Raw genomic sequence first — 14,175 nt, forward strand, 5'->3', positions numbered from 1 at the left:
GGTGATGGAGAGGAAGAGGAAGGAGAATAAGGAGGACGGAGAGAAGGGGAAGAAAAAGATGAACAGAGAGAGGGTGGTGGAAGAGGTGGATGGAGAGACGGGGAAAGAGGTACAGGGGAGCAGGAAATGGACAAAGAGAGAGAGAAGAAACGGATAGAGACTGGAGGTTGGAGATGGACAGAGAGAAGTAGTAAGAGACTGACAGGAAGAGGGCCTAAGAGGAGATGGATGGAGGGATGAGGAAGGAGAAAATGGACCGGGAGAAGAGGAAGGAGGAAATTGACTAATAAGGGATTTGAATAAATACATACCTTTACAAAAACGGGGAGAAGAACCTGTGCATTGCCCTGAGAGCAATGGAGAGAAGCACATCGGGGGTATTAGGAGAGATATGAAAACAAGGACATTAGTCTTGGAAGAAGACGCAGTCACTACTATAATTATATTGAAGTAAATGCTGTATGCAAGATGCAACAAATGACCGAGATAAAGACGTCCTGCTATATGATGATTAGATAAAGTTAACAAAGGTGCATCTTTACATCTGCTACATCTAAGTTCTTTGACCACAGCCCACATGTTTGTATGTATACATAGTGTATTTCACGAGTGCACATCATAATAGTGTAATATGAAGCCATACTTGGTAAAACTGAAATATGGACGTGAAAATGACCATAAGTGTGTAACTAAGTGGCAAAACTATCACCACAGCATAACTGTAATAATGGTGCATCATCTTTATGTAAGTACAGATATATTTTCGTCAAATGCTGTCTTACCTATTTTTTGTATTTATACAGTGATGTCCAAAAGGAGAAACATATACATGAATGTATAAACACCTGAAGATGGGCGCAAGCCCGAAACCGGTCGTGTGAAAATAAATAACCTTTTATTGTGACTGGTAGCAGATAATTTTCTACACCTCGTAAAGATGCAGAAGCTATAAAAGAGCGTGTTGCTAGCTACAGTCACTAATAGATAGGTTCAATAGGACGACTTGATCCAGCATAGGGTGTCAAATGAGATTATGAATGAAATGATCAGTTTCACTATGTGCCAAGAACAGATGGAAATATGATACTGTTGCCTGTTCACGTAGTTGGAGAACATTCCCTAACAGTGGTTTTTTGCACTTAAACAATTCCCATAAAATACCTTTATCACAGTAAGGTAGTGTTGACCATTTCCTGAGAGTGACCCATGTCTGGGAAACTCCACAACGCAATAACTGATGAATCAGAAAAATGAGTAATAACATAATCGTTTTCAGAATGTGCCACTCATTATTACCGTTGAACTACATTGGCCACTGTTTATCGAATTTTTGTTTTAATCCTAAAACTGAAGTGGAGTCCAGTACGTACTATGTGTTACGTGACTAGAGTACCTCCTTGTGTCAAAGGTGAAAATTTAGTGATATGTAGTTTCTATGCAATGTAATTTAGTACATTTGGTAACCTAGCTGAAGGTGTTTCATGTGACGTTACGGCAGCAGTTGAGGAGCCATACTGCTAATACTGAATTATGTCTGACTTTCATTTAGTGTTCAGAGAGTAAAAAAACGATTTCCGTCATTTTAAACCGTTTGCAGTTGTATGAATGTAAGGTTTTGTGCCCCATATCATAGTAAATTAGAATTAATTAGCAACGGAAAATTTGAAGCTTTTTATGTGAATGAGCCTGGCACCCAGCGGCGATTTTGTAAACCGCTACCCGGGAAGCCGGGCGTACGCAACTGCAAAACATCGTAATGAAACTGCAGCTGTATTTGCTGTACAGCTAAACCGGCCGATCAGAGCTGAAAGTGACAAATCATTAGACCAATACCATCGAATCCCTCGCAAAATGAGAGTTGCGTTATGAGTAGACGTATTACGCACAAGTTTTCGCTTCCTCAAATCAAGGTAAAGAAGAGAAGCCGAAAAGAGGAGATGACAAATAATGACAAATAATTTCGTATTACTCAGTCAAACATATCTTCTAAAGAGAAGGAAAGAAAATAAAAGTAGCGACAGAACCCAAAATGAAAAATAATTGGAGAAAGTTCTCTAAAGAAAGAAGCGCAACGTGTTAGGGAGAATGATGAAGTAAATGTGAAAAACTGCTGCAATTTGAAAATGCTGTTTGAAAATCCTCTGCAATTGCGGCCCGAAATATCGAAGAAGAAGAGAACGAATCTATTATTTGCTCAGAAAAAATTCTGGTATTCTGAGGATACGGTTCACTACTGCTTATCCAAAGGGTGATGGTACTAGGAAAGATCAAATTGTGAAGGGAATGTCTCGTTGATTTCGGAGAAATACTAGTGTATATTCTTATCTTCATAGTGAGTGAACTGTACTCATTACGAGTATAAGTATTTTGTTTTTGATTTATTTCCTTCCAATTGCTGTATTAAAAATTGACAGTAATTTTTGACATTGTTGACTGATAAATAGAGAAATGTTTGCAAAAATTTTGACTTCGACATTTTTCGAATTAGCCGAAGTATCACCAAAAATCACTTAGGTGCGTATTATTACCGTCCGTTACACTATATTCCTTTTCACAATAACGATGGCGATTTTGTAAATTTCAGATCTACACTGTTGTTTACGTAAGTACTGAACTATTTGCCTACCCTAACTGGGGTGTCTGAAAGGACTTTTCACAACTTTGAACATTCATGCACAGTTATTTACACAGCTCAAACTCCTGGTCTTGGCGTAATTGTGTAGGATTCACGTAGTATGCTAGTACCAATCACACCACGAGAAGCAACAGTTCTAGCAAATATGACTGCTTCCACTCGTCACGGGCGTGCTAGCTGTGAGTTTTGACTTGAAGAATCAAAATCAAAGATAGCTAGCTATGTAACTACTATTCGGACCGAGTAGCGTGAAGAACCTTCCAGTAGGCTAACAATTTGAGAATAGGATAACGTTTTGGTTTAAAGTGGGTGGTGGTGGGAGGAGAGTCTTCAGCAAGTCATAAAAATCCTCATATCGCCAGCATGTATTTGACAATGTCGTAGAACAAGTGAGTTAAAACCTTGTTAACAGTCCTACGAAAACGATGCGCTTCTTTTTTGTATTATGAACATCGCAAGCCGCACAAATTACCAACGATACTAGGAATGAAAGACAGTTATATGGCTGCAGGAAGCGACTTTTGTGGGGAAACATTATATCGATTGAACAGAAGTTTAATTTAATTTGGAAAAATTATCTTTGGTGATGGGTGATTTTTCATTTAATTGGTGAAGTTAACAAATACCACTACGGGATTCTGGGAAATGAAAATCCACGACAAACTTTGGAGCACGTTTGTGATAGCCTAAAATTCTATTTTGCACAGAACAAGAGCAAAATTTACTGCCATTTCGTTTTCCAAGAGCAAATAACCAACGAAATAATTCTCTGAAAAATGTTTCAATTTTTCTTATCGGTGTGTCTGAGCAAGAACGCAAAGTACATTTCATGCAGGACGGCGCACTACCGCCCTATCTTTCCAGGTAAATGGATGGATCGAGGTGCACTGATCACATGGCTTCCACGATGGCTGGATTTGATACGTCTTGACTTTTGTTTGTAGGGATTCATCAAGTATACGGTGGTTGTAGCACGCTTACCGACTTCTCTAGCAGATCGCAGAGCACGAATCTGCGCAGCTATCGAACAAATTATACCTAAGGTGCTACAACGAGCCCGGCAATAAACTGACTTTAGATGGGATGTGTGACACATAACAACTGGAAATAACATTGCATTTGGTTAGCTAAAAGGTGAAATAAAACTTCATGCGCTTTTCTGAAACAAAATTACACCAAAACCAGGTCTATAAGCCATGTGACTAACACTACATCAGTTTTCAAAGTTGTGAAATTGTTTTCAGAGATACCCTATATTAAAAAAAAAGGTCGTGCTACAATTACAAAGAGCGAATTGTTGGCACTACTGCTCTATCAAGGGTTGGCAGATCTACCGGAGGCCCTCGCTGCGGCGGCCTCCTGGTCTTGCTCCCTCCTGGCGGGCCGGCTGTCGGTTCCGGGGCCGAAGAAACGGAAGCTGGCATTGAATCCCGTCGCGTCCAGGCGACCGTTGGAGCGGAACGTCAGCCGAAAGTACTTGCCGTCCGAGACGGCGTCGAACCCTCGCCTCTGGCCGCAGAAGCGCGGGAACTTGCGGTCGCGGCCCATGTAGTTGGACAGCTCAACGTAGTCGCTGGCCGACACCGCTTCACATCTGTTGGATGGAGAGGGTTTTAAGATTGTACCTACGACTGCAAACAAAGCACCAAGAACACACAATCTAAACAAAATTCTGGAGTCCCTGTTTGTAACGAAACATATGCGATATGTGTACTAACGAAAGCATTGTACTAATGAACAACTACAGACATTTCAAATATAATAAAATCACAAGAGGTTCTACTTACAACAGATCATTGGATTAGATGGAATTTCTGTCTGATTCTGCAGCGAATTTGCAGCTCAGTTAGTCCTACTTTTAACAGAAGACAATACACGTTTCAGCCTACAGTCGCAGTTTCTTTACGTACTATTTTGAGAGTACGCCAGCCACAGCTAAGGCAGTATATTGTCAATATTTGAGAATCTTCAAAAGCGTTTTTTACTAAAGAAGGTCTTGCGAATTAGCGGGAACCGCAGTAAGCCTCTTGGAGGCGCTTTAGCTGTTTTGTATTCTGTATTGGGAACAGTACCGCTTTCGCACCGTTACAGGTGCACCCCCAAGTGAGGCAGTGATAGCCTCCAACCAATCGGGAAACTACGATGTTCCATAGCTCAGCTGTCAACGATAAATTTGGCATTAAGCACCAGTAGGTAGTCGGCCACTGTGGTCGAGTGGTTCTAGGCGCTTCAGTCTGGAACTGCGCTGCTGCTACGGTCGCAGGTCGCAGGTTCAAATCCTGCCTCGGGCATGGATGTGTGTGATGTTCTTAGGTTAGTTAGGTTGACGTAGTTCTAAGTCTAGGGGACTGATGACCTCAGATGTTAAGTCCCATAGTGCTTAGAGCCATTTGAACCATTTTGAACCAGTAGGTAAATGACAAATTGGAGACATGGGGTGATAAGACAAATAAACAAAGGTGAAAATAGCGACAGTCTTTGGCAAGCCAGTGCTACTGACTGGTAGTTGATGGTGTTCTTCTAGAAGCTCATACTGGCAATCCCGGGACGGATGTTTGTCAATATGAGCTTCTTACAGAAACCGCCATTTACCTGTCAGCAGCAATGGCATAACAAGCTGTCACTGTTTCCACAGTTGCTTAATGGTCTAATCACCCCATATGTTTGACAATCAGCCACTGGTGCTCAATGCCAAATTTACCGTTGACAAAATCCTATAATGGATTACCATTTTCGATTTACAATTAAAATACGGGATTTTGCAGCTTTCCGATTGGTTGAGCGATATATTGCATCATCTGAGGATGCACCTGTAACGGTGGGAAACCGTTAAGGATGCATCTGTAACGGTGTGAAACCGTTAGTGTTCCCAATAAAGGACCACAAAACAGCTAAACCGGTTCAAGAGTCTTCATTCATCGTGAATCCCATTAAATCATAAGACCTTTGAAGTTTATTAAATATTAACAACGCTTTTTTTAAAATTTTGCTTAGAGGTCACCAGTTTCGATACACCCTCAGGCCACCCTCTGGCTCCCATTGGCAACGCTCGCTTCCCAAGTAAGTGTCAATTGCCTAGTTGTGTGTCTGACATACGTACTGTGGAAGCGAGCGTGTCGATTGCGTGTCAAGGAGTGGGCTGAGGATGCTACTGTATATCGAAACCGGTAGCCTATAGGCAAAATAAGATTTGGGGCTCTAGACGAAAACATATTTTTTTGGACTATGGTGGTCGCTGTTATGTCAGATAGTATGTCGGAAATATGTACCTACTTTTAACCATAATGTACCGTAGATCCCTTGAACAAAAATCGTGTCCAGTTGGAAGGAAGCACAGGTCACATTTGCCTACAAGGAGGACAGCAGAATTGATCCACAAAACTGCGTTCCGGTGTTCTCAACATACATTTCTTGTTGAATCCTGAAATGTATTCTGAGTTCAGAAGTAATGACGTTTCTAGAACAGGAGAAGTTCCTCCATGCGAATCCGCATTAACTCCGAAAAACACTGATTATTTGAAACGCAACTCGCAGTTTATTCTCATGATATCCTGAAAGCCACGTATCAAGACAGTTAGGTACATGTAGTACCTTTCGACATTCAATAAGCACTTAATTGAATACCACATCTACATGTGTTATAGAAATTGGAATCGTGTGGGGTAACAAGCGAAACTTGTGACTTTATTGAGGTTTTCTTGATATGGAGAACACAGCAGATTATCGAGATTATCTAGAATTAAGTTCAGTGTGATGGGACCCTTGCTGTGTGTATTCTATATTAATGGCCTACCAGACCATATTAATAGTAATAATACACTTTTCGCAGATGGTGCGGTAGTAAGTACCGTCGGAAAAAAATACTGCAAAGATATTCACTAGGTTCTTAATATCTTTTAAATGGATGTGTACATTGGTAACTTGGTTTATACGTTTAGAAACGTCAGATTTTGTACTTAACAAAACGAAAAAGTAAGTAAAATGAATTGCAACCCTTAGCTCGATCAGAAAGACAAACAAGAAAGAGACCCAATAAAATTGTAGTAATAATTATTTTAAAACAAAAATAAATTTTTAATATACTACATTTTTAAATCGGACCCAAAGGTATCCTGTCTCCATACAAATTGATAGCTCCCATTCATGTAGCCCTGAAAAATCTGTGTTTGTGAATTTTCAATAGCTCTGAAGATACTGGTAAGATTTAAAGTGAAAAACATGGGGAGCATACAAAAGATAACTCTTAAGAGATCAGCTATTCATGCATCAGACATCAAGTAGTGTAACAATAAGTTAGTGGACTATTCACGCATCAATTATGTATTGCACGTGCCACACGACTGCGTTTTAAATCTTCCAAATACTTTCACAGCAGCTGAAAATTCATAATTACAAATTTTCACGATACGTGTATGGGATAATAGATCTAAGTGGAACTGGAAAAAATCATTTTTTACGTTTTAGTGTCAACTGAAAACAAGGTATACTAAAAATGTGTTTTTATTCAAATAGTTATTTTTAATTATGTGGTGGATGATGAAGTCTGTTCGATTTCTTTGATTCCCTGAAAACACCGTATTCCAGTTTGTCGCACTGAAGATTGCGTGGACGCCTACACTTAAAGAACCATCAACGGCTTGAATTGTGTCTTAGCATTTAGCGCGTTTAGGTGGCAGTGAAACATACGTAGTACCCATACGGCAGTTGACATACGTGTCGTCCAAGTACCTCAGACAGCAGGTGACCGACAAGCGTTCGCTTGCGGCTAAATGGCCCAATTCAGAGCCTGACTAAACCAATAGCCACATACGACTTCCCAAACACCTCCGACTTTGCAGGTAAACCTCACAGCTTAACTTGCCAGTGGGAGAAATATATGTCGAAGATTATGAAATGTATTCGCAAATTGCGAATACTGTACCACATATAGTTCTATGGTTTACTGTAGACACAAGGAAATTTGTGCCGGACCACGACTCCATTGTGAATTACAACTTATCACTAGTACTCGCCTTAAAACTTCGGCTATCTGTGTACGCTTCCTCTAACGATCCGAACTTCCATCTATCATAACGTCTACGTCCCGTGGTTCTTGCACACCGTTCATATGATTTCTCCATGGGAGAGAGAATATTTTTCTCGTTAATTTGCCTTGGTTTCGCATGAAATACACTTAGTGCAGCGTCTGTATTTGACAGAGTCTATATAGCTCGATTCAAATGTCCTTCAGACATGCACGCATTTTTATAGTAAACAGTACAGGTGATGCAATATTGTAATCGCAATTTGCGAATACACTTCATAATTTAAAACAGCTGTAGATCGTCAGCAGTGTGTATATGTAGGGCACGTGCATCGATCTATACGGACACTGTCAACAGACACTGTAACTACTCGTATATGTCTGGAGTTATTTAGCCACAGACTAATGCAGCAAGAAATTTCACTTCACGGTAGGATATTGAGCTGCTGGCTAGCATACGTTTAGTTAGAACACCCAAACAGTTCGTATGGTAAGAGCTAGTTTATTTGTATTTTCCTGTGTTTGCTGCAGATCTGAAGATGGTCGTTGCTCACCAAAACCAGTAGTCTGAAGAGCTAACAAGTTTGCGATCATAAAAATAAAGAAAATTATTTTACACTTTCTGCATCACTGTTACATTCGCTACCATGTCGTAGCTTGTGCAAATAGGGGCTCTCGTACCTGTCTAGAATCTATAACATAAAAGACAACTATTTCTTCTGTAAGCTGTGCCTCTCAGGCTTCTTAGTACCGTCGACGTAGGCAACTGCGTTTCCACTCTTCCTCAGCTATTCTCTGGAACGTGTACGTTCCTAAAAAAGTGGGATCACTGCGTTGGGTAATGTAAAATGGTTATTACAGAATTGCGCATGGCGCACGACTCTGTAATTATCATCTCAAACAATCGATCAGTGACCATGAAACTTGGCGCTTGGCCTCCTCTACAAAGACATTGGATGACTTGGCTGAGAACTTAGTTCTGAAAGTCTGCATTTGCCTTTTAGGCCTAAACACCAGTTGGTCGTCATTCTGAAACTACCTGCACTGCAATGATCGTTCATAACAATAATACGGGGGTGAGGCGAAATTTGGTAGCCCAAAGAAGCTGCATGTGATGTGTGTCCTGTACACAGTAAGCTGCGACCTAGTCGTGGAGTAAAAGCGTTGATTTGCGGGAGCTTCCCACGACGTTTTTTCTTTACAGGCTCCCGTAAACTTGTCAAGAGATAATTAGATTAATTATATTAGGCATCCCTGCTGCTAACTGCGTAAATCTTTAGGATCTCATCGGCAAAGTGCGACGGACATTCAGAGACGATTATTTTAATCTCTCGTTGTATATATTCATGATACCTTCGTGCCCATGCTAGGTATCACACCGCGGACAACTGACGTTCTTCGGAAGATGCCTACACTGTCATCTCAGCACCGCAAGTTTATACTACGGTTTGTTTTGACAGTTCAGAGCGTACATTAGTTTCAGTCGAATAGCGGTATAAAGATACATAGGATTAACAAAGAACTGATTCAGACACAAAAGCAATTTGGTAACGTTAGTATACTGAAACACAATATACGAGGGTTATTCGGAAAGTAAGGAACGATCGGTCGCGAAATGGAAAATACAGTGAAAATCTGATGAAGCTTTGCACAGATACGTTGGGCACTGTGTCTAGTACGCCCGTCAATAGCGTCATGTCGCTCTTTTCAGTTCTGAGCTCACAGTGAGAATGTAAAGATGATTAGAAATTAGCGTCTCCCACCAAGTACGGGGGCCTGGTGAAAGATTTTGCCTGAAGCTATACAATCCACATAATATAACTATCATGCGGTTCGTTCTACACGACAATCCTCGGCCGCACTCTGCAGGGGCAATGAAGATGCTCCTGCAGTGTTTTCGATGAGAAGTGTTTGATCACCCACAGTACAGCCTGTAATTGGCTACCCCTGAGGTTCATCTCTGTACAAATGAACCGCTGGCTATGAAGACAATATTTTGACACAGACAACGAGCTGCGGTCCAGAACAGAAAATTGTCGAAAAGCACTGGTGGCTGTCCTCTATAACGAGGGAATTGAAAAGTGGGTACAACGCTACTACAGATGCCTAAGTCTGATCGGCGACTGTGTAGAGAAGTAGCTGGAAGATGTAGCTAACCGCTGCAAATAAAACAATTGTGATTTTCACTGTGGTTTCCATTTCGCGACCTATCGTTCCTCACTTTCCGAATAGCCCTCGTACATAGAGGTACTACGCTACAGAAGACCTATTGATAATTTAATCACAAATAATAAATCGCCTTTGGTACCTACTTTGGAATATTCCTATTCAATCCATATTAATGTCTATGTATCTAAATTAACGATAAAATGTAATTTTATATCCTTAAAAATTGTTTCCAAAACTGCAGATAGAGAATTGAATAATCAAAATATCCACGGGTATGCTGCCGGTCAATAGTGTCCAACGGGCACAATATTTCGGCGATCAAACATGTCGCAATCATCAGGTGAACTGACGGACTGAGCTCCTGTGAACGTGCCGGCACGGAGATCCGTACGCTATGGCTGCTCAGAGGGAACTGGGTTCGGTCGCGGCGGCGGCCGATTTAAATACCCTCCGCCCGCGGCGCGCTCCCTCCGCCGTCCGCGCCCAGCGCCACGGTCGCGCGGTGGAACAGATTGCGACGGCGTCTGAGATGACGTTGGTGTGGTGGCTCTGTCCGCCGTGGTCGTCACAACTATACGTCTGCTCGATTTACTCTTGATTAACCCGATCGCTGGTTCCCAAGCCTTGCTAAGATTATAGCCACAGTCACGGTTTATGAGGTCGTCATTAGTGCGAATTTCGATGGCCTCTCTAACAACGTTGTCCCAGTATCTCGACGTCTGTACCAGAATCCTCGTGCGGTCATACTCCATGGCGTGATTTTCCGACAAACAATGTTCAGCGACCGCCGACTTACTCGGATACATCAGTCGAGTGTGCCTCTGGTGTTCACGGCATCGATCCTCGACGGTACGCATCGTCTGACCAATATACGACTTGCCACATTGACACGGAATCTGGTACACGCCGGCCTTCCTCAAACCGAGGTCATCTTTGGCGCTCCCCACCAGTGCACGAGTTTTATTTGGAGGACAAAACACAGTTCCGACCCGGTGTTTTTTCAGAATGCGGGCGATTTTCCCCGAGAGTGCGCCTGTGTATGGAATAAATGCAGTGCCTACCTCCTCCCTCGTGACTTTATCCATCTCAACAGGTTGTGCTGCAGTGGTTGGGCGGAGAGCACGTTGAACTTGCCACTCTGAGTACCCATTTTTTCGAAATACAGTTCTCAGATGTTCCAATTCCTGGGGTAGACTCTCTGCGTCATAGATAGTGCGCGCCCTATGTACTAGAGTTTTAAGTACCCCATTCCTCTGTGAAGGGTGGTGGCAGCTGTCTGCATGCAAATACAGATCAGTGTGCGTAGCCTTCCGATACACCCCATGACCTAGGGTGCCGTCAGCCCTTCTCTTGACCAAGACGTCAAGGAAAGGTAATTTACCCTCCGTTTCAGTCTCCATAATGAATTTGATGTTGGGGTGTATGGAGTTTAGATGTGTAAGGAAGTCAAGGAGTTTATCCATACCATGTGGCCAGATGACGAACGTGTCGTCCACGTAACGGAAAAAGCAAGTAGGTTTCCATACGGATGACGACAGGGCTTCCTCCTCGAAGTTCTCCATGTACAAATTCGCTACCACCGGTGAGAGTGGGCTACCCATGGCGACTCCTTCCGTTTGTTCGTAGTATTCTCCATTAAAAAGAAAATACGTGGAAGTCAAGACATGCCTAAAAAGTTCATTGGTCTTCTCGTCAAACTTCTGACTAATCAATTCTAGTGTCAGAAGTTTCTAATTGGTTATAGAGCTGACATACTATGAGAGATTATGACTATCGAGTCTGCTGTGGTCATCTGTGCGAATATCAGGGCTTCCAAGACAGCTGGGCTGTCATAGTACTGAAGTGTTGAACTGTGGATCCATCTTGTACAGGCCTTGTCGTTTGTTTCAGGTTACCCAATAAGCAATATTAGCCCCGTCACTAGGAACATCTGTGTATATCACGTACGCAGCTTGAGAGTGAGACAAGAATTCCATTGCCGTTGCGTTAGCTGCGTACTGGTTTTAACACGTTAAACTGGTCCTGGCATCAGTTTGTTAAAGTTGATGTTCCGCATGGTCTGTTGTAATGTGATGGAAGAGGTGCCTTAATGCATATATCTCCATATATTCAGCTACAACGGGTGAAAGTTGCTTATTTAGCAGTATTTGTCGCACACACAGAACCATGCTTTTCATCAAGGGGGCCATATTCGTCGAAACAGAGCCACATTAGGAATTTCTTCGTGAGAAATGTTTATTGCAGCTGTAACGGTGATTCATTCGCTTCAACCAGCAGTGCATTGGTTGAAGTTGACATGAACGCCCGGACTTTGTGCTGCAAAGTGTCGTGTCTTTGGAGCGATCTGTCTGGTACTGATGCGGAGTACATGTGTCGGCAATCAAAGTGTGTTCTTAGCAGGGGCCGATATTAAATCATCGCTGGCAGCCGATCGGAGCCCCACTATACTCCACTCGTAGATATGATAAGACTGTCTGCTTATGTCAGATATAATGATCCCATCTTAGTTTATCATCGATAATCATCCTAAGACATTGTGTTGTTTCCGCAACTGGAAAACCATGTTGTCCTAATTACACTGTTTGCGGAAGTGATATACTGTGGCAAGTAATGATCATTAGAGTAGATTTGCCATCACAGATTTCGAAGCACGTTTCTATACACTACTCATGTAGTGTAAGGCATCATTTGGTAACACAAAATTTTCCGAATCTAGTATATCTACTAGCAATTTTCCCACTGCGTTTGCATTCCTGCAGCCCCATAGTGTATAGAGGTCGTTCAAGTCACCTAATACCAGAAGAGGTTTCCGATGGAGTCAAACATTGTTGTTAACTGTTGTCTTGAAAGCCTGTCGTTAGAAGCTTTGTATGCTAAGTGCAAATCCAGATGGAGATCCTTGATCCTCAGTCGAATACCCACCATTTGATTGAATCTTGCTGAGTGTCAGTACCGTTAATGTGTTGTTTGTTGTTGTGGTCTTCAGTCCTGAGACTGTTTTGATGCAGCTCTCTACGCTACTCTATCCTGTGCAAGCTTCTTCATCTCCCAGTACTTACTGCAACCTACATCCTCCTGAATCTGCTTAGTATATTCATCTCTTGGTCTCCCTCTACAATTTCTACCCTCCACGCTACCCTACAGTGCTAAATTTGATGCCATAGAACATGCCCTACCAACCGGTCCCTTCTTCTTGTCAAGTTGTGCCACAAACTCCTCCCTAATTCTGTTTAATACCTCCTCATTAGTTATGTGATCTACCCATCTAATCTTCAGCATTCTTCTGTAGCACCACATTTTGAGAGCTTCTATTCTCTTCTTGTCCGAACTATTTATCGTCCATGTTACACTTCCATACATGGCTACTCTCCATACAAACACTTTCAGAAACGACTTCCTCACACTTAAATCTATACTCGATGTTAACAAATTTCTCTTCTTCAGAAATGCTTTCCTTGCCATTGCCAATCTACATTTTATATCCTCTCTCCCTCGACCATCATCAGTTATTTTGCTCCCCAAATAGCAAAACTCCTTTAGTACTCTAAGTGTGTCATTTCCTAATCTAATTCCCCCAGCATCACCAGACTTAATTCGACTACATTCCATTATCCTCGTTTTGCTTTTGTTGATGTTCATCTTATATCCTCCTTTCAAGACGTTGTCCATTCCGTTCAACTGCTCTTGCAAGTCCTTTGCTGTCTCTGACAGAATTACAATGTCATCGGCGAACCTCAAAGTTTTTATTTCTTATCCATGGATTTCAATACCTACTCCGTATTTTTCTTTTTTTTCCTTTACAGCTTGCTCAATATACAGATTGAATAACATCAGGGAGAGGTTACAACCCTGTCTCACTCCCTTCCCAACCATTGCTTCCCTTCCATGCCCCTCGAATTCTATAACAGCCATCTGGTTTCTGTACAAATTGTAAATAGCCTTTCGCTCCCTGTATTTTACCCCTGCCACCTTTAGAATTTGAAAGGCAGTATTCCAGTCAACATTGACAAAAGCTTTCTCTAAATCTACAAATGCTAGAAACGTAGGTTTGCCTTTTCTTAATCTTTTTTCTGAGATAAGTCGTAAGGTCAATATTGCCTCACGTGTTCCAACATTTCTGCGGAATCCAAACTCATCTTCCCCAAGGTCGGCTTCTACCAGTTTTTCCATTCGTCTGTAAAGAATTCGCGTTAGTATTTTGCAGCTGTGACTTATTAAACTGATAGTTCTGTAATTCTCACATCTGTCAACACCTGCTTTCTTTGGGATTGGAATTATTATATTCTTCTTGAAGTCTGAGGGTATTTCGCCTGTCTCATACATCGTGCTGACCAGATGGTAGAGTTTT

The 14,175-nt window shown here is 41.9% G+C and overlaps 1 protein-coding gene across 2 annotated transcripts in view; it reads right to left on the reverse strand.

Moving 5' to 3' along the window:
• Positions 1-14,175, reverse strand: part of LOC124777382 (suppressor of lurcher protein 1-like) — a 726,507-nt gene that overhangs the window by 15,128 nt on the left and 697,204 nt on the right. For both annotated transcript variants that reach the window (XM_047252770.1, XM_047252771.1), the window contains exon 12: positions 3,970-4,229. In XM_047252770.1, coding sequence (XP_047108726.1) covers positions 3,970-4,229 — 260 coding nt within the window. The remainder of the gene's footprint in view (positions 1-3,969; positions 4,230-14,175) is intronic.

This window comes from Schistocerca piceifrons, chromosome 2, assembly GCF_021461385.2.
Source record: "Schistocerca piceifrons isolate TAMUIC-IGC-003096 chromosome 2, iqSchPice1.1, whole genome shotgun sequence".
Taxonomy (NCBI): Eukaryota; Metazoa; Arthropoda; class Insecta; order Orthoptera; family Acrididae; genus Schistocerca; species Schistocerca piceifrons.